The 21,128-nt window shown below is 40.9% G+C and overlaps 1 protein-coding gene across 1 annotated transcript in view; it reads right to left on the bottom strand.

Annotated features, from left to right (window-relative positions):
* Positions 1–21,128, bottom strand: part of si:cabz01090165.1 (uncharacterized protein LOC100333421 homolog) — a 531,188-nt gene that overhangs the window by 5,377 nt on the left and 504,683 nt on the right. Inside the window, exons 12-15 of the mRNA XM_050061021.1 lie at positions 19,812–19,995; positions 14,621–14,840; positions 14,254–14,526; positions 1,513–1,562 (exon numbers count right to left, since the gene is read on the bottom strand). Of these exons, the coding sequence (XP_049916978.1) occupies positions 14,402–14,526; positions 14,621–14,840; positions 19,812–19,995 (529 nt within the window). The 3' untranslated portion in view covers positions 1,513–1,562; positions 14,254–14,401. The remainder of the gene's footprint in view (positions 1–1,512; positions 1,563–14,253; positions 14,527–14,620; positions 14,841–19,811; positions 19,996–21,128) is intronic.

Here is a 21,128-nt window from a genome sequence, read left to right as displayed (position 1 = left end):
GCAGCAACAGCTGCAAGGCAGAACCGGACAGTAGCCTGAAAAGTTCATTCATTTATTTTATGAAAGATTTATAGAATAATGGCTGACTTTTTGCCAGACTTCGACTTTGTGGAGGAGGAATTTGATTTTGCAGAGTTTTATGGCCGCCCTTATTTATTACCTGTGAATGCTGTGCCCCAATGCCCACAGAAGAGGAATGCCTCTGTTGCAAGGAATGGGACCGGTTGCAGCCTTAGTTAAATGGTAAACAACAAACTAGGCACCACACCGGTAAGGTAAGACAACACGTTTACATGTCGTTTTCTATATGTTCTCTGACATTTATCCTAACGATATGAGGCGGTCTTTGTGGATAAAAAGCTTGTTTAGTGGACTAACTTTGCACTTGAAAGTATGCCCGTTCAATTAAGTTTTAACAGGTCTGACGCTACGGCTGTATCTAGGCTAACGGCTAACATGCTAACTATTATTTCTATGTCACTAGTGACTTGAAACAAATTTAGGACGATAGGAGACGGGTTGAAATAAACTGAAGTTTCCCTTTAATGTATTCAAACATTCATATAAAGGAAAGGTCTACAGCTGTAATTTGCTCCAGTTTTGTTGTTCTTTCTTCAGCAGCAGCAGATTTGATTTTCAGTAGTTTGTTTCACTGCAGCTAAGAAATGAGCTTTGGCCCGTCGGGTGTCTATATGTGATGATGGAGAGGAGGGGAGGAGAATCAAGGGGTGTGGAAGGACAGAAGGTGAGGAGGGAAAATAAAAATGAGAAGAAGAGAGATAACAGTAAGGCAAAGAAACGGGATGAGAGTGGAGGAGAAAAGGCAGTGGGGGAGAAGAAGTAAAAAGACTAGAACAATAAGTTAAGGATGAGTAAAGGAGAAAGACAGAAAGAAGGGGAAAGAGAGAATAGAGAGACAAGTAAAGGAGGAAAGATGAGAGAAAAGTTGCTGAACAGTAAAGGAAAAAGGAAGAGGGAGGAGAAATCAAAATAAAGGAGAAGGGACTGAAAAGAGGGGAGTCAAAAAGGGTTAAAAAAATGAGGAGAGAGTAACGAGGAAGTGATGGAGAAGTAAAGAGAGAGAGGAAGAAGAGAGGAGGAGTGGAGGAGAATGCTTACATAATGGAAGAGAGAGCTTACATAATGGAGCGACACCAATCTGCATACTGTGCGGGATCAGGCCATTATATAATGGCCCAATAAAGAGGAATAATGTTGTTTACTAAGGCAAGGCGATATTTACAGAGCACTTAGAGGCAGACAGACTCCAGGCCTGCTAATGGCTGCCGACTGCTGCTCTCTCTTTCCATCTCTCCTTCATTCATTTTCTCTCATCCTTTTCTACCTCCCTGTTAAATATGCTTGGCATGTTTCCATCCCTCTCTTCTCCCTCAAGATGTTCTGTAGGAGCTTCTCTGGTGGAACAATGAGTGGTTACCCTCTCACCTGTGTGTGTGTATGTGTGTGTGTGTGTGTGTGTGTGTGTGTGTGTGTGTGTGTTTGATCTCTCACCTCTCCCTCCTCCTCTCCCTTCAGCGCCGTGAAGCTGAATGTAAGTAAATCTGAAAGACACATAACCGACAAAAAAATAACAAAAAGAAGATGGAATTAGAGCTCAGATAGACGGACTGACAGATAGATAGATAGATAGATAGATAGATAGAAATACGGAGACAGCTTGTCTGTCTCTGTCTAAAGGTAACAAAATCCACCAGCACATCTAAAGTCAACCCTATGTGGGGACTCAGTATGTTTGAAGGGCAGGGGCGAAAAGGAAAAAAGGGCACCTACTGCATGACATGGGGACAAGAGGGCAGCCAAAAGGGCACATCCGCTCGTTTTCATCCAATAGGGCACATCGTCTTGTTTTGATCACTCAAGAGGGCAGCCAAAAGGGCACATCCTCTCATTTTCGCCACTCAAGAAGGCACTGGGGGGACAGTCTGACTGCCCCCCCCCCCCGAGGTTTAGGCACAAGAACCAATTGGTTATAGTTGGGAAAAGATCTTCTTTTAGCTTAAAATACCAAGTTTTGTTGCCACACTCACAGCTGGACAACCTGTCAATGTCTTGTTAAAAAAACAATCACTTTTCATGGCACTATCCCCACTGGAAAAACTGACAAGTCGCTAAAAAACATCCACGTTTGGGGGCTAAAAAGCTGCAGGAAACATAGCCATGACTTGCTAAATCAGGGTTTCGCCTTTTTGTTGGTCTTGAACAGTGGTCTGCAGCTTGGCAGGCATCTCACCGAGGTAACACACCATCCAACATGCACTCCACCTCTCAGTGGATAAGGAAAGATTCTCCCCAAATAAAGCCTTTAACAGGTTTTTTGGAGGAACTTTTTACAGTATTGAAACCAGCTCATATACTACGTCACTTTGGAAACGTTGTTATGATGAAACATACAATGCCAACATTTGCTTCTGGCGACTGGACTGCGTGACGAGGTGAAACCCAGGGCAAGACAATTCACAAAGCACTTACTCACTTACTGCTTGTTAGAGCATTTAAATTTATAAGTTTACTAAAAACTGATGAAACTGAAGGTGTCATAAATCAGCCACAGCATATATAAGTAACAATCTATCAACTCCTCTCTCCTCTCATATGGATTATCACAGCTGGCCACTCAGAAGATTTTCATGAAAAAAATCCAACATTCATTTCTACACTCAAATCAACGGATTGATTAGTCTCAGAAAACTGCAAAACTCAGAATCAGGTTTGAAAAGTCCAAAGTGACGTCTTCATATGTCTCGTTTAGTCCAACCAAAATTTCATTTACAGCAATATGAAACAGAGAAAGCAGCAAATATTCACAAATAAATGATGAGTAATTGACAAATAAACACTAAAGGAATGATGGCTAAAGGATAAATCAATGATAATACTAATTTAGATAGATACTGAGTGAGCTGTAAATCTGGGTTTCAGCTTTCTATTTGCAGACTTCTCATCTTCTTCACATCCAATCTTCTTCCAATCCTTCTCTCCATCCCTCCTCCATCTCCTCCTCATCCCTGAGTTTTCATTTTCTCTCCATCTCGCTTTATCCCTCCATCTCTTCTTGTCAATAACTGTGTCTCGGGGCTCAATGACTCATCTGTACTTCTCTCTCTGTTTGGTTGGCTGTTTCTCTCTTTTTTTTCTCTGTATCACTAACTAAATATAAGTCCATAATCCTCCTTTCTTTCTCTCTCTTTGTCTTTCTCTGGATGTCTCTCTCTCTCCTTCAACAGACCCACAATCCGCCCGTCTGTCCCTCTTTATCTGTCTTTCTGCTTCCTTCCCACATACACTCAGGTCTTTTTCAGATGGAGATTAAAATGACTTTGACTTTGTTTTATTTTAGTCAAAGGGTTTATGAGGAGCCACTGGCAATGTTATGCTGCAAATTATATTCAAAGGCCTCCTCATAAAAATAGATATCAGGAAACAGCAGAGCCTGAGTTGGGATTTCACTGCTTTCTGTTTATGTGCATTCATGAGATTTATTTAGCACATAAGCTGTGCAGAAAAGTGTGAAAATAAACTACTTCAAATATATAGACACATAGATAGATAAATGTATTAGAACTTTCTGAAATCCAATATGTACCTTACAGCAACCTATATACCTTAACTTTAAACTTTACAGGAAAAAAAAATATTCTTTTATCATTTTACAATAATGAAACCACAGCTCAGTCACCATAAGATAATGTTGGTGCTGTATGTTTATGCAAACCACAAATACATTACATCTGTATGTTTCATACATATCATAGCAGCGTTTCTGAAGTGAGAATTCTGTTTACATGTATATGAGCTGACTTTGTCATTGAGAGGTGGAGGGGATGGTGGACGGCGTGTCGCCTAGGCGAGACTCCTGCCAAGCTGCAGATCACTGTTCAAGACCAACAAACAACAACACTGGTTGTTTTTTAGCAAGCCATTGTTCCATTGCCTGTTGGAATATAGTGCCACAAAAACCAGGTATTTTAAGCTGAAACCTCATCTTTCCCAAACCATAACCAGTACTTTTTGTGTCTAAACCAACACACGTTAACCACAGCATTGTTTAAATGTAAAGTTTCAATGTATCTGCATAATAATGTACAAATGTAACATATCCATGGTTTGCAGAAACGCAAAATGCAAACACTTATTTTTGCATTTAGGTTGTAAAACCACCTTTGAAAGCAGTGTTGGAAGAAAGTACTCAGATCTCTTACCTAAAAATAGTAATACCACAGTACAGAAATACTCTGTTACAAGTAAACAGCTGTGGCTCAGAGGTAGGGTCAACCACGAATCGGGAGATCAGTCATTTGATCCCCGGCTCTTCCAGTTCACATGTTACAGTATCCTTGGGATACTGAACCCACAATTGCTCCTGATGGCAGTTCGAATGCTCCTGATGGCTGTGTGATTGCGTGTGAATGGTTACTGAGTAGCAGGTGGCACCATGTATGGTAGCCTCATCCACCTGTGTGTGTGTGAATGGGTGAATGTGACATGTAGTGTAAAAGTACTTTGAGTGGTCAGAAGACTAGAAAACCCTTCCATAAACGTTCAGCATTCAAAATCTTACTAAAGTGAAAGTACAAAAGTATGATCATCAAAGTATACTTGAAGTACAAAGAGTAAAAGAATTCATTATGCAAATAAGTCCATTTCAGAGTAATATGTATTTCGTCATTGGATTATAAACATGCATTAATGTGCTCATCACTTTACTGTTGAAACTGGCAAATGCAGGGCTTCCTTGTTACTATACACTGCTGGATAGCGGTCAAGTATTAATTATGTCCATAACTAGAATTACTGCCTTGTGGTTGTGCACCAGTCAAGTTGCTTTTATAGTTTCCATCCATTTCTGTGAAAACACGGATGCTTCATACACATCTTCCCATTAGTGGCACAGTTACAAGGTGGACACTCAAGAGTGATGTCACCAATTCAGTATCTGACCAAATGTCTATCCTTCTGTTCCTGAGATATGATGGTGAGCAATGGCCAGAAAAGTGTTTTTGCATGACGTCGCAGTGAAGTTGACCTTTGACCTTTTGGACATATAATGTCATCACTTCATCATTATATTCGATTAGAAATTTCTGTGAAATTCAAATGTAATTTCTGTATAAATTCTCAAGTTTTGGCTGGGTTTGTGATGTCACAGTGACCTTGACCTTTGACCTTCGACCACCAAATTCCAGTCAGTTCATCCTTGAGTCCAAGTGGAAGTTTGTGCCAAATTTGAAGAGATTCCCTAAAGGTGCTCTTGAGAAATCGGGTTCATGAGAATGAGATGGATGCAAGGTCACAGTGGCCTTGACCTTTGACCACCAAATTTGTATCAGTTCAAAATTCAGTCCAGGGCAACTGTAGTGACCAATCTGAAAAAAAATCCGTGAAGGCGTTGTTGAGATATTGAGTTTACAGGAATGGGACAGACAGACAACCTGGAAACATCATGCCTTTCGCCACGGCTATCGCCAGTGTAGAGGCAACATGATAATTTATTTGTTGATTATATTGGACTGTGTACAGTAGATGATTATCCCACTGTTTCCTGGTGCTCACATCTCAAATAAAATGGTTAAACTGGGAACTTAGTTTCTTCTTTTAGCATTGGCATGTCGGCAATGCATGAAGTACTTGTCAACACTTTATTTTATTTTTTTAACAGAACCTCATGCACGTCCACTGTTTTGCCCTGAGGTGCATTCGTTGTCTTGCTATGATGCTGGAGGGATAATGATTTCTGGGTCACGGAATGGGAGAGGAGGTGAGGAAGCACAAGTTAGCATGATGATTATGATTGCTGTCATGGCTGCTGCAGGCAGGGACCTCTCAATTTTCTATCTTATACACATATCTTTGGTGGAATGCTATGTTAACATGCTCTGATGAAGATAAATAAAGTGATTTTATGTGTGTGTGTGGGGGGGAGATAAAGACATACTGTTTCTTTGTTGTTGAGTGACCAAAGGAACACTCCCTGTAAACCTTTAGAAATCCTGATGAATGTGAGGTGTCTGAACACACTGGTTTTACTCAGAGATGTTTCCCAGCATCCTCCAATAGCAGACTGCTGGGTAGCTCCCAGTGTGAACGTGTCAGTGGATGAATGTGAATGACGTTGTCCGTCTACTTTCCCTGGATACATGAGGGTAAAAATAAAAGCCACTGTGTGGTGAGACCAGCAGGTGTCACTGTGACTCTGTGCCGGCCCACTGCCTGCCAGCCTCAGTGGAAGCTCTGTGGCAGTCGCTAACAGTTTAGTCACTGTGCCATCGTGCTGCTTGGTGCCAGGCGCGGATAATAAAAGCACACTGAATGAGGCCCTGATGCCTCGTGGCTTTACAGAGTGCACAGTGATGCTATCTGCCTGCGTCTGCCCATGTCTCTCCACCCTCTCTCTCCCTCTCTGTGGTAATCGCTGAGGTGGGATGGTGGGATTGTATTGGAGAGAGCCAGCATGTGTTGAATTAAAGTGTGTATTTCTGTGTGGCATGTTGCTTGTGTTCAAGTGTCTGTGTGTGCTGTTGTCCGATGGGAACTTTGTATCTCCAAAATATCAACTCAGTTAGAAAATCAGGCTTATTTCAGCCATTATATATACATAAACACACCTACTCTTAATACTTACATATTCTGAACTCTATTTACCACTGTGCTCTAGTTTATTTATAACAGCCTGCATGCATCATTGTGTTCTGTATAATAAGGCTGCTGGCCCTGCACACAATAATACTAAGCTATTCTTGGGATCTTACCTCCATGTTTAAGCATCTCATTTTGGTAAATAAGGCTGAGAACTACTGTTTACACCTTAATGTTCTTACTGAAAGAGGTAAAAGAGCCTTAATGTTTGCTGTCCCCTCTGACATTAATCTATCTCTTTGTGTTTTATTTTTGGAGCAGATTCTGAAACAAAATTTTTAAATGTCTAAATTAGCATTTTTAACTATTCTTTCTTGCTGCTTCATCTACGCATGTCAACTACAGTAAGGTTAAGGTTAGGGAAAGAAGATTGTTCCTATCAACAAAAAGCCATATAGTAAAAGTGCCTCTGTTATGGGACGCAGACTCTGGTCCCTCACAGGAAAATGAGAAATGCTACACATCCATCCATCCATCCGTTCTCAACCCAAGTTGTCACATATCCCAGCTTTGTCAGTGGCCTTTCAAGTCTACATATTATGCGCCAAGTATCCTCCTGCATCTGCTGCTGACATTCCCGGACGCTACAACCAATGCCAGGATGTCAACAAAAGCACATGGTTAGGTTTAGGTTATGGTTTGGCTCTACATTTATACATGAAGCGAACAAAGAGCTCCTGGGTCAAAGACTAGGGTTTACTGAACCCATCCATCATCCCTCCTGCCTGCCCTACAGGGACTTACCAGCTCATTATATGTCATCTTTACTGGTAGCATTTCAACCTGACACCGTCCAGCGGCATATCATACCACCGTGAACGGTGCCGTCCAGCCGCGTTATGGACTGATGCCACCAGTACGTGTATCATACAGCTGCCAAAGCTGCTGTCCAGCCAACTCATCACAAAATCATCACCCCCTGAAAGGTTCGGACCGGCTGCATTACAAACCGGCAGCAGAAAAAGTGCTGGCAAACCTTGGATATGTTACACATGTACGTTATTATATAGCGCTGTGGTTAATGAGTGGTTAAGTTTAGGCACACATAACCACTTGGTTATGGTTAGGAAAATATAATTTTTTGGCTTAAAAAAGGTTAGGGGTTAGGGGGTTAAGGTTACAATCCCAGTAGGCAAAGCAAAAATGTTTCAGTAATAAACAGCCTCTTCTTGTGCCACTTTCCAGATGAAAACGGTATTCTCGATAAAAGACAATGGTGTTTGGTGGCACTATCCCTGCTGGAAACACAGTGACAGGTTGCTACAATACACCAACTTTTGGTGTCTTAAAAATCACTAAAAATGCAGAGAGAGGGTCACTTAATCACTACTGGTTTTGTTGCTTGTATGTCTCAAACAGTGGTCTGCAGCTCAGCAGTCGTTGCCTAGGTGACACACAATCCACCATCCCCTCCACCTCCTGGTGACAAAGTCAGCTCCTATACTACATCACTTTAGAGACATTGATATGATACGTATGAAATATACAAATGTAGCATATTTGTGGTTTGCAGAAATGCAAAACACCATTTTTCATGCTTTCATTTTTCGGGCGCACCGCTCTACTAAATGCCACTTGATAGAACACTATATTTGGGACCACATAGAGCATGAGTGCTATATACAATTCATGCTGTTTTTGGGGAAATATTCCTTTAAATGTTGGACTGACATGCCATCCCTACCGTCTTTCTATTTGTGTGTGGACATGTATTCCTCATGTTTGGGGACATGAATCCATTTACACAGTCAAATTGTGGTGACTCACCTTCACTTTGGTGACGAAACACAAGTCCCTCTAACATCAGTCATGAAATTTAGGGAGAAGACTTGGGTTATGGTTCGGGTAAGTCTCCAGGAAATGAATGGAAGTCAATGTAATGTCCGCTGATGTGAAGGAAATATGACTCTGTGTGCGTGTGTATGTGTGTGTGTGTGTGTGCGTGTGTATGTGTGTGTGTGTGTGTGTGTGTGTGTGTGTGTGTCTAGTAGGAGAGGGGACTGATGGCATTTCAGGGAGTGGTGAGTCAGGCTGACCAACAAACACCCGCTCAGTTCATATGGATTGGAGAGAAAGCAGGTGCGTTGAGATTGCCTCGGTTTGCGAATTATGTGTGTGTGTGTGTGAGAAAGAAAGAGAGAGAGAGAGTATGTGTGTGTGGTTTATACTGTGTGTGTGGTAGATATTAAACCCACAACAAATGGCCTAAGGGCCAGTGGGGGCTGCTGAGATTGCTTCCATCAGAAAAAAAAACGTGTGTTTCTGCATGAGAGAGAGGGTGTGTGTGTGTGTGTGTGTGTGTGTGTGTACATGCATAAGAAACTGTGTGATTTTAGATGGGATGTGTGTTGTTACAGGATGGAAGGGGGGACAAAATGATGAGTAGATAAAAAGAGACTGTAATATTATCATGTAATGGAGTGATAGTGGATGATGGCTGGATAACTAAAACTTAAAAAGGGCAGAGGAACAAAAACAAAGGCAGAGATAAAGAAAGAGGAAAAAAGGAGGTAAGGAGGATAGAAGAGAATTCAACTGCTAAATCTTATAATTTAATGTGGGATCATGGAGGGTAGATAAAAGAGAGCTGAGGGAAAGAACATCTGAAGAGTGAAATAAGAAAGAGGTAAAAAGGAGAGGAGTGACAGAGGACAGTGGAGAAGAGAGGAGGAAAACAACAGATGGAGAATGAACTCCTGGAGACAGAGTCAAGAATGGAAGAAAACAGAAAGAGAAATCTGCTGGATCACAGGAGGCTGTTTCTCCAAACCGTCACTTTTCTGGTGACAGGGTGGAAAGGACAGAGTGGAGGGCAGATTGGAAATTACTTTCAACATACTATTTATTTACTGAGGGACAGGAAATGGTTGGGCTGATGTCTAATTCAGAGAAACAAACAAATACAATACTGCCGGTGTGAGACAGTGGTTACTGTCTGAACTTCTTTATTGTTATTGTACCTTGTGAGTTAAAATGAGTGAGTTGAATTTTTACTTTTGTTCAAAGTCACTTTTAAGCCATGTTTTATGTGTGTTAGGCGTAATTTGAATCAATTGACTTTACAGCTCTTAACAGAAAGTCAACACAGAGTGGCAACCGTCGTGTTGGAGGGTGATATTGCAGAGCAATGCAGACACACCACCGCACATTTATAATTGCTCACAACAACACAGGCCACTGCACAGATTTCGGCATAGAGCCTACTTACAACTCCAATGTTGTGTTCACACCAAACAAGATAAGGAATTTTTGCGTTGTGTTACTCATGTGAGTTTGAAAGCTACAATATTTTGCACTGACTTGCTTCATACATGCAAATAACTCGCGTGAAATTGCTTAATTGATGAACGAACTTAGCCTGTACATCCTCAGTGTCTTACGTCCCTGGAGGATCTCAATGCTGATTCGCTATCACGGTGCAAATTGGTCACTGAAGTTCAGATTTTTCAACACTCGCAAATAAGAGTATGACGCGAAATCGCATTACTCGTTACGCTCGTGCGGCTTAATTTGTGCATTGTGTGTCATTTGCATTGTGTCCATCGCGTCCATTGTGCCGCTTCGCGCCTTTTCATTGACTTTACATGTAATTCACTTGTGCAAATTGTTTTATTCACACCAAGTGTGAACTCATCATAAATCATCATACTCCTGAAGAGTATTGCATTATGGGTCTGTTCATAGACTACTGTGTAGTATTTAGAATTAGTCAGCGCTAAATGTGTTGAGGAAGCTGCGGCAATTAAAAATATGGGAGTTTCTGACAGCCCAGGTCTTTTTTCCAAACAGATACTGTAGAAAGGGTTAATAAACATCATCTAATGATTATGGTTGTTTAATATTTAGGCCAATTCAGCACTACTTAATACTTTGATCCATATTACTGTCGTAGAAAAATGCAGGAGACTGAAACAAGGTTACAGCTGCACCTATCTCTGTTATCTGTATCTAGAGAATAACATCTGATAATGGGCATTTACACCTAGTATAAAGACAATTTCCTGTTAACTCACTCGCACTGTGACAGTCAATCTGAAGGAAGTGCAATATTCAAAAGGAGCTGAACTTCAAATACTGACACAGATTGATGCAGAACCTTGTGATACAGAAAAGATCATCTTCTGTCATGTTTCTGTGTTGCTGTTTGTAAAATGAATCCAAAGCTTGTATGTGCAAGGTCACACAGGACATGCAAACCACAGGCACAAATGACTTGTTCAGCCTGTTTTGTTAAACAGTGAAAGGAGCCGCTCACCCAGACAGAGTCGGTGTCACACTCCATCCATTGAACTAGACAGAATTCACAGAGATAAAAAAAAGAAAAGAAATGGCTCATAAATTGTGTGAAGGGGAGAAAATCTTCCAGAGCTTTGATAGATACCCCGTGATAGGGTATACATTACACTTTGAGAGTGAAATTGGTAACAGAAATATCACAAGATAAAGAGAAAAGCTATGGCGGAGGATAACAGACAAAACAAAGTGACCTTGAACTCAGATATGAAAGGAGAGGAGAAGAGAAGGAAGGCATCAAAACAAAACAACTCATTAAAATCAAACAAATGACTACAGGGAGGGAGGGAGACACTGAGAGGGAAACAAAACTTGTTTGTATTGAGAGGAAGAGGCAACAGGAAGTAATAGAGAGAATGTGTTTGCCCATGGTAGTGAAAGAAAGTGAGACGGGGACACAGTAATAATGGGTGATACAGTGAAAAAGCCTCTGTTCATTTTCACTGATAAATTAACTCTGAGCAGAGCCACAGTCAGGGTTCTCCCGAGAGGATGAGTCAAAATGTGAAGAAGTCGTATCAAACAATCTATGCATCATATCAAAGTTTCTAAGGTCACACATTATATGAGTTGAATTTGTCATGAGGAGGTGGAGGGGATGGGTGGATGGTGAGACACCTGCCAAGCTGCAGACCACTGACAGACCAACAAACAACAAAACTGGTGTGACTTTGGGAGTCAGTGCTGTGTTTCCAGTGGCTAATGAGCCCCCAAACATGGGTGCTTTTTTTTAGCAACCCATGACTGTGTTTCCAGCAGGGACAGTGCCATGAAAAAAGGTTGTATTTTACTGGGACATCGCTGCATTTAGGATAGTGACACCAAAACCAAAACATAACTTTTTCCTAATGATCACCAAGGGTTTTTCGTGCCTAAACCACACATACATAACAATAGTGTCAGTGACACAAAGTTTCAAAGTATCTGCTACATAATGATGTAAAGGAAAATGTATCCGTGGTTTGCAGAAATGTACAATGCCAACATTTTTTAAGGTTACTGGTTAGTTTTTCCTGTGATTGGTTAGATTTATGTTCTCCCTCCTGATGAAGCACATTTCTGTCTGTGAACACCAGACCATAACTGTCATAGCATCGACTGGGAGTCAGTAGACAAATGGAGAAAGAACCATGAGATAAGATTAAAGGCTAAAAAAACACCCTAACAAATGTACATTGCAGCTTGAATTATTTTGTTGCATTCACATGTTGTTTTGTAAAGGACAGAGACACTTTTTCAGGTGTCTTGATGCCTTTTAGGGTGTCAAAGGTCATCACCCTCATTTGGAAAAACACACTAAACCATATGAATGAACACTGCAGAGGTCAGATTAACTAGTCGGAGCATTTGCCTCATGATTTTGTTTAAAGTCCTATATTAATTTAACAGTAATACAACCAAAGCTTTACCCCAGATCAATCTGATGTTTCACTTTGCCTCTAAAGTGACATAGTATATAAACTGACTTTATCATCCACACATGGAGGGGATGGTGGATGGTGTGACACCTGCCAAGCTGCAGCACCAACAAACAACAAAACTGGTTGTGTTTTAGTGAGTCATTGCTGTGTTTCTGGCATCTTTTTAGCCACCAAACATGGGTAATTTGTTGCAACCCGTCACTGTTTTTCCAGCAGGGTCAGTGCTATGGAAAGTGGTTGTATTTTACCAAGACAGTGCGGATTATGCCCCAAAAACTGGGTGTTTTAAGCCAAACATGGTCTTTCCCTGACTATAAGGTTTTTGTGCAGAAACCTAACCACACATTAACCACAGCTTTGTTGAACGCTACTTAATAACCTGCAGATGTAATGTGTTGGTGGTTTGTTGAAATGTAAAATGCCAACATTTTATCTGGTGATTGTGTTGCCATGATATCATGTGTTCACTATACTATGGTTTTATTAAAATGCTCTTTTACCTATGGATAATGTAGTATCTACATGAAAGGCAGCTGTCTTTATTGATTTTTACAGGCCGTATTAACACAAAACAAATCTTTACCAGTTAAATCTGTACGTGTATATGTTCTTTGCACAGTGTGATTTAATAGTGAGTGCCTATTCCATTCAACCTGAGGTAGCAGCATTGCACTCTTAAAACACCCAGGCATGTGAGAACTTGTCTGTGTGTCTTATCCAGGTGAGTGACTGTTCATTAAAGCATGTTTTTAATGGGAGAGTGTTCAGTTGGTGCTCAGCCATGCAGGCTCAATGAACTTTGTCCGCATGGTTTACTAAAGCAGCCCGCTGCCTGTCAGCTCCTGTCTGTTTTCGGATTTCAATTTCAAACAAACTTCAAATGAAACTCTCTCTCTCTCTTGCTCTCTGCCCCACCTGCCTCATCTCTCTGGCTGCACCACTGCGTAGCATATTTAACTGAATTCATTCCTCATGGCAGCAGCAGCAAAAAAAAAAAAAAAAAAAAATGCAAGTTACACGTCTGTGAGCACACTAAAGGTCCCACCAGCAGTCCAGACCCCTACACCGACTCTTGCAGGTGTTGGGCTGAAATGAAATCTGCACCTGAGGTGAAAGGGTTGGAGTTAGCAGCTAACTATAAATAATGAGGTAAAATGTGTGCTACTTAAATATCTGAATATCTTCTCTAAAATTGGCAGGATTCATTGTAGATTGTCACTACTGCTCTTGCATATCAGCCTAGTCACCAGAAGTAAATGTTGGCATTGTATGTTTCTGCAAGCCATACAGTCTATGCCATAAATACATTATGTCTACATGCTTGATACATACAACATTTCTTAAGTGACGTAGTATATGAGCTGACTCGGTCATCAGGAGGTGGAGGGGATGGCGGATGGTGTGTCACCCAGGCAAGTCAGCTGCCATGCTGCAGCACACTGTTCAAGACCAAGAAACAACAAAACTGATTTGGTTTTATTGAGTCATTGCTGTGTTTCCAGAGGCTTATTAGGCACCAGACATTGGTGTTTTTTGGCAGCCTGTTACTGTTTTTCCATTGAGGATAGTGCAACAAATATGTTTTTTTTGAGATATCAACAGCTGCTCCAGCTGTGCTTGTGCCTCCAAAACCATTTTTTAAGACCAAATATTATCTTTTCTAACCATAACCAAGTGGTTCTGAGCCTACACCTAACCATGTGTTAACCACAGCATTGCTGAAACATAAAGTTTCAATTTATCCACTACATAATAACGTACAAATGTAATGTATCAGTGTTTTGCAGAAATGTACAAATCCAACAGTTTTCCTGGTGATTGGATTGTGCATATTACAGGTTGTCCCCCCACCCTCACCCTGTACTTGTCCTCAGCAGCTACTCACCAATAACAGGAGCCGCTCCTCGGAGTAAAGTGGAGTTTGGCTCCAGGCACCAGCAACAAAAGAAATAAAAAAAGGGGGAGGGAGGTGGAGTATTGGTTTGGGCTCAGAGATTGGTGAGTTGTGGGTGTGACTGACAGTTTCTTGTGTGTTATTGGGAGATGGCATCATCGTCATGGGTGGGATTTAAGTCCACTACAGTCGTCCCTCGAAGAGAAGCTCCTCCCATCCCTTCCGCCGATGATGATGGCTGGGAGTTTTTATTAACACCTCCACCTAGAAGACAACAAGATGGAGGCAGATTATTAGGTGAAAATGGCAAAGAGGAGTGACATATTTTCTTCTCCTCGTCTATTTTGCCAGCTGTTACCCTGCCCTGCAGAGGAGGAGGACGGAGGCACAGCGAGGACGTTGGCTCCCCCTCCCCCTCCTCCGTTGGTCTGGGAGCAGACGTTAGCATGGCGTGCGGCGGCTTTCTGTTTGTAGTGGTTACTGTGCAGCTTGTACTTCATCAGAAGGATGAAGATGAAGACTAGGACAGAGGCCACGATGATCCCCCCGATGATGATGATCATGGTACCTCCCAGGAACTGAAGAAAGAGATCAAAAACAAGCAGAGAGTTAGCTGGGTGTGCAGATCCTATGATTAATAAACCACGCTTTTTGCTTAGTGTTTCACTGGGCCTGACCTCTCCTTTCACTTAGATGATTTATCTACATCAAAAAAGGAATACAGACTCAAACCAAAAGAAACACTTTCTACCTTCATTGAAAGCTTTAAGCTGGCTAATTAGTTGAGATATCAATTTCTTCCTTGACCTTGGAAACAAACTTTTAAGTCAACCTGTACAAAATGTCTTTGAATTGCTCAAAATAAATTTAAATATCTGCAATTTCATGAAAACTGGTCAAACTCCATTAGATGAGGAAGACTGTATGATACAATCAAAAACTCCATAACAGAAAAAATCAAACCTAACAGTCCACTACGAAATATTACGTCAACATCTCAAAACCTACAATAACGCAGTCAAACAGGCAAGAATTTCCCACTTCAAAAAACTAATCTCTGACAATAAAAACAATCCCAAATTCCTCTTCTCCACAATAGATATTTTAACAAACAGTAATTTTAACAGATCACCTAAGACAACAACCAATGCCCTTTGTGAGGACTTTGCAGACCACTTCAGAAGTAAAATCAATGACATCAGATCCAGTCTCTTATCGCAACAGATTTTAACTGTCGACACACCTGGATCATTGCTTTTACCTGAGGAAACACTGGAGAGTTTTGCCCTGGTTGATGCGAGGACACTTGGTCGAGTTTTCTCCCAAGTAAAGCCCACAACCTGCCTTTTAGACCCAATTCCCACACCATTTTTTAAAACATTTTATGGATTCTTTGAGGAACAGCTACTGTACATGGTGAATTGCTCTCTTCAGACAGGTGTCTTCCCGGCCTCCTTGAAAACGGCGGTGGTGAGGCCCCTTCTGAAGAAGAGCAATTTAGACCCCAACATTCTTAATAATTATCGACCTGTATCCAACTTACCATTTTTAAGCAAAATTTTAGAAAAACTGGTTTTTAACCAAGTAAATGATTTTTTAAATACAAATAACACTTTAGAGAAGTATCAGTCTGGTTTTAGGATGAACCACAGTACCGAGACAGCCCTTTTAAAGATTTTAAACGACATCAGGTGCAATTTAGATAACCATAAACTCACAGTCTTGGTACTACTGGATCTAACCGCCGCCTTCGATACAGTAGACCATCACATTTTATTAAATAGACTGAGGCACCTGGTCGGCCTCTCTGGTACTGTTTTTAACTGGTTCGTCTCTTACCTTACTGATCGACACTTCTTTGTAAGTATGGATACATGTTCCTCAGGAACCCATGAGATAAAGTTTGGGGTCCCCCAGGGGTCAATTTTAGGTCCAACTCTTTTTAATCTCTACATGCTTCCTCTGGGGGACGTCATCAGGAGGCACGGCATCAGCTTTCATAGTTATGCTGATGATACGCAACTGTACATCGCCGTGTCTCCTGATGACACAGGGCCAATTGATGCCCTTTTTAACTGCATTTTAGATATAAAGTCATGGATGGCAGCGAATTTCCTGCAGCTCAACCAGGACAAAACAGAGGTTTTAGTCATTGGTCCTGAAGGCCAGAGAGAGAAACTTTTACCAAAACTACAGGATTTTAAACCAACACAATCTGTAAAAAATCTGGGTGTGATTTTTGACTCTGAGCTCTGTTTTATTCCACATATTAAAAACATAACAAAGGCAGGTTTCTACCACCTTAAGAATATAGCCAGAGTCCGCCCGTTTCTCTCTCAGGCCAGCACGGAGGTGCTGATGCATGCTTTTATCTCCTGTAGGTTAGATTATTGTAATGCCCTGCTCTCTGGTCTTCCCAAAAAGAGTATCTCAAATCTACAATTATTACAGAATTCAGCTGCACGAGTGCTGACGAGGACCAGAGGGCGGGAGCACATTACACCAGTTTTAAAATTGCTGCATTGGCTCCCCGTGCGCTTCAGGATCGATTTTAAGGTTCTTTTATTAGTTTTTAAATGTCTTAACGGTCTTGGGCCTTCTTATTTATCTGACCTGCTTTTACCATATCAACCCTCGCGGACCCTGAGGTCCTCCGGCACCGGCCTTTTAACCATACCACAAGTTAGGACTAAAACACACGGGGAGGCGGCATTTAATTATTATGGCCCCCGATTGTGGAACAGCCTGCCGGAGAACCTCAGAGCTGCAGAGACTGTTGATGTTTTTAAAAAGAGGCTCAAGACTCATCTTTTTAATCAGGCTTTTAACTGATCTCTTTATTTATCTATTTTAAATTCCTCTTATAACCGATTTATCCATCTATTATCTATTTTTTATTTATTTTTTATATTCTTACCCTTCCTCTTTTTACGTTCTTATCTCATTTAACCTTTATCTTTTGTTATTTTAGTTAGCCTATAGGTTTTAGTTTTGATGCATTTTATGTCTCTGTTTTAGATCATTCTTACCTAGCTACTAACTCAATTTTATGAGCTAAATAGCTTTTTGTTTATTTGGTTCTTTTTATACCTTTTATCCTATCTTACTGTTTTAGTCCCTCAGCTTTTAGCTCCAGTGTTTCCTCATGGGGGCCTACCACACTGAGAGTTGTTCCTGGTCTCCCGATGGGGGTGCCGTCGGGAGACCGCTCTGACCTGGGTGGCTGTAGGGCACTGCACCTCGGTGTGGAGCCTCATGTCTGCCCGGGTCGGGGAGGTCTCTATGGCGGCGCTCCCTGTGGCCGTGGACCGTGGGCCCTCTCAGTGTGGACGGCCCCCAGAGGTGGCTTTTTCCTTGCCTCGGGTCTCGGTGCTAGGCCATGTCTCTTTAGTGATAGCTTGTGTGTGTGTGTGTGTGTGTGTGTGTGTGTGTGTGTGTGTGTGCGTGCGTATATGTATATTTACGTATCTCTATGTGGGGTGGGAGGGTTGGGTTTTCTCTTTTCTTTTTGTTTTCTGTTTTGGATCTTTGTTGTTTTTAACCTCTGTGAGGCACTTTGTGTTACTGTTGTATGAAAAGTGCCATATAAATAAAGTTGATTTGATTTGAACATACTGAATGGATCTTGAGGTGCAGTTGTTTAGACTGATTACTTGTTTTCTAAAATAACTGATAATAACTTCATATTTACTTCATATTTTTTCATATTTTATATATTTTTGCTTTTGAGTTGTCACATAACAGTATGATTCTATCAGTGGGTCTGTTGATCCAAGAAGCTTCTTGGGAATTACTTATAGAAAACTGAAATAGACAAAATGAGACAAATTCCACTAGAATTACCGCCCCATGGTTGTAGGCACTGTGATGGAAAAATTCTGGTATTTAACCATATTTAACCTATAATGTGTTCTGCATGTGTTGTATACCCATGTTCTAAGGTTACTTGTTTTGATGAAACTGAACTTCTCACCTAATGATATGTGTTGCTCATTTAACCCCTACTGTGACAGCAGTGTAACATACAGCAGGGGCCAAATTCGAAGCATGTTAAATGAATGAATGAATGAATGAATGAATGAATGAATACTTTATTTGTCAGAATCACTTCTGAAAATTTTCTTGCGTCCAAGGTTACGAGCCAGGGAGGCTCCAACAACAAGTGTCCTTGTGGGCCTCAAGAGATATTGTGTCTTAGGGATGTTTACTGCAGAACCACCTGTGTGCTATATATTTTGACTATTGACATGCATGTGTTTTGGGAACTATAAAGACAGCATAGCTGAAGAACATCTAGGCACCCACTCACTGACTGACTGTTCATGCGGTTGTATGTGTGAGACTCCATTCACGAATGCTTATTAAAACAACTAAAAGTTGTTTTGCCACCACAGCACTCGCACACACCGGTTGAGTTTTTTTTAGTTTGTGTGAAGCATCCATGTTTGTGAAAACATGGATGCTTCACACAAATCATCACCACCAGCAGTACAGAAGATCTATACAGTCAGTGTTTTAAGGTGGACACCCAAGATAAGTGTCACAAATACAGTATCTGACCAAATGTCTCCTCTTATGTTCCTAAGGTACGATGTTGAGGAATGGCCAGAAAAGTGTTTTATGCAGAATATTATCATGTCACAGTGAAGTTAACCTTTAACCTTCAGATATAAAATTGTATCACTGCATCGTTTTATCCTTTTAGACATTTATGAGAAGTTTTGTTATAACCATAAGAATGACTGAGTTATAGCCAAATATGTTTTGTGATGTCATACTGACCTTTGATCTTTGAACGAACACCAAAATCGAATCAGCTCATCGTTGAGTCCAAGTGGACGTTTGTGCCAAATTTGAGGTATCACGTTCACAAGAATGAGGCAAATACAAGGTCATGCTGACCTTGACCTTTAACCTATGACCACTAAAATCTAATCAGTTCATCACTGACTCCAAGGGGATATTTGCGCCATATATTTTAAGAAACCTCCCCATTGCTTTCTTGAGATACCATGTTCATGAGAACGGGATGGACAGACAGACGGGCAACCCAAAAACACAGAGCCTCCAACTACTGCAGTTCCTGGCATAGAGGGATAGAAACAGTGCCCTCTGCAAGGGACCATTATTTATTTAAGTTTGTGCAAACAAGGGAAGTATATGGCTCCTACACAAAAAACTGAAAGAAAACTTTGGGTGGTATTTCCTCCAAAAAACTGCTACAATGCTACTGACTGAAAATTAAAAAAAACTATTAAAAAAAAAATAAATAAATAAATAAATATTTCTTTCATCACTGGTAAGTTTATTTTCTATATATATAAAACTGCATACTTGTCTGTTATTTACAAACCGCACAGAAAGGCACCAATTTTATTCTTGTGAGTGAGAGACTCTTGAAGCTATGCCGTAAAAAAATTGGAATTTGCTAATTAAACACTGTCTCCATTTTCTCCATAATTAGGACCAGATAACAAAGACACTCTGCGGTTCAGCTTCATACATTGTCAGACTGATAGAGCTGTAACTGTGCAGTTTAACACACTCACCTGATCTCGTATCGAGTGACAGCGTCCGTACTCTGTCTCCGTGCTGAAGGACACGCAGCCCACCAGCTTGGTGCCTGTAAGGGCGGTGATGCCGTCGTCATAGACGGCCAAAACACACAGCTCGTAGTCCCGCGATGATGCCAGGTCGCTCAGTAGGAAGTATTTGTGGTTGGCTGGGATCATCCTGAATGAGGAGATGACAGAGACAAAGATATTTGAGCTTATTTTGTGGAAACAATAATTATTTCAGCTTTAGATCGTTACTGACAACAACAACAACAACGACAACAACAACAACAACAACAACAACAACAACAACAACAACAGGAGTACAGAAGTGTCATTCACAATCTCAAAGAGCATGACATTGGTTCATTACTAAACACTGTCAGCAGGTTTTCTTTAATGCAATCATAGCGTTTTTGTCACTTGTGTTTTGTTGGCAATTATAAGAAGTCCAGCACTGACAAACAACAGTCACATGATGCCTAAGAAGCTTCTTCACTGGGCTGAGCTGCATAGTTAGCTGAGTATGGTACTCTTTAATCCTCATTATAGGTATACATATCAGTTAGAGAAGAAACAGCTGAATGTGAGTGGCGTTTCATATGTATCATATCAACATATCAAGAACTAATATCAAACAATCTACGTATCATATCAAAGTTTCTAAAGTGACGTAGTATAAGAACTGACTTTGGAGGGGATGTTGGACGATATGACACCTAGGTGAGACACCTGCTAAGCTGCAGACTACTGCAGTTCCCTGTTCAGAACCAATAAACAACAAAACCTGTTGTTTTTTAGAGATCTGTCACTTTTTCCTGATCATACTTGAACATGATCTTTTCCTAACTATAACTAAGTGTGTATTTTTGTGCCTAAACCTAACCACACATTAACCACAACACTGTTGAAATGTAACATTTAAACGTGTCCACGACATAATAATGCAAAAATGTAACATTTTTCTTGGCCACTGGGTTGTGTTTCCTGCAGTTGGTTAGCTTTATGTTCTCACTTCTGATGAAGCACATTTCTGTCTGTGAACACCAAACCAAAACCATCACAGCATCACCTATGAGTTATGTAAATGGATGGAGAAAGAACCATGAGACATGGTTACATCTTAGATGTCTTGTTGTATGCACATGCTGTTTTGTAAAGGACAGAGACACTTTTTCAGTTGTCTTGGTGCTTTTTTGGGAGTCAAAGGTCATTGCTCTCATTTGGATAAACACACTAAACCACAGGAATAAACACTGCAGAGGTCAGATTAAGCAGTCTCAACATTCTTAATTTTCTGTATAAAAGTTT

Source organism: Epinephelus moara, chromosome 2, assembly GCF_006386435.1.
Source record: "Epinephelus moara isolate mb chromosome 2, YSFRI_EMoa_1.0, whole genome shotgun sequence".
In the NCBI taxonomy this organism is placed as follows: Eukaryota; Metazoa; Chordata; class Actinopteri; order Perciformes; family Serranidae; genus Epinephelus; species Epinephelus moara.
This window is presented reverse-complemented; position numbering and strand designations above follow the sequence as displayed.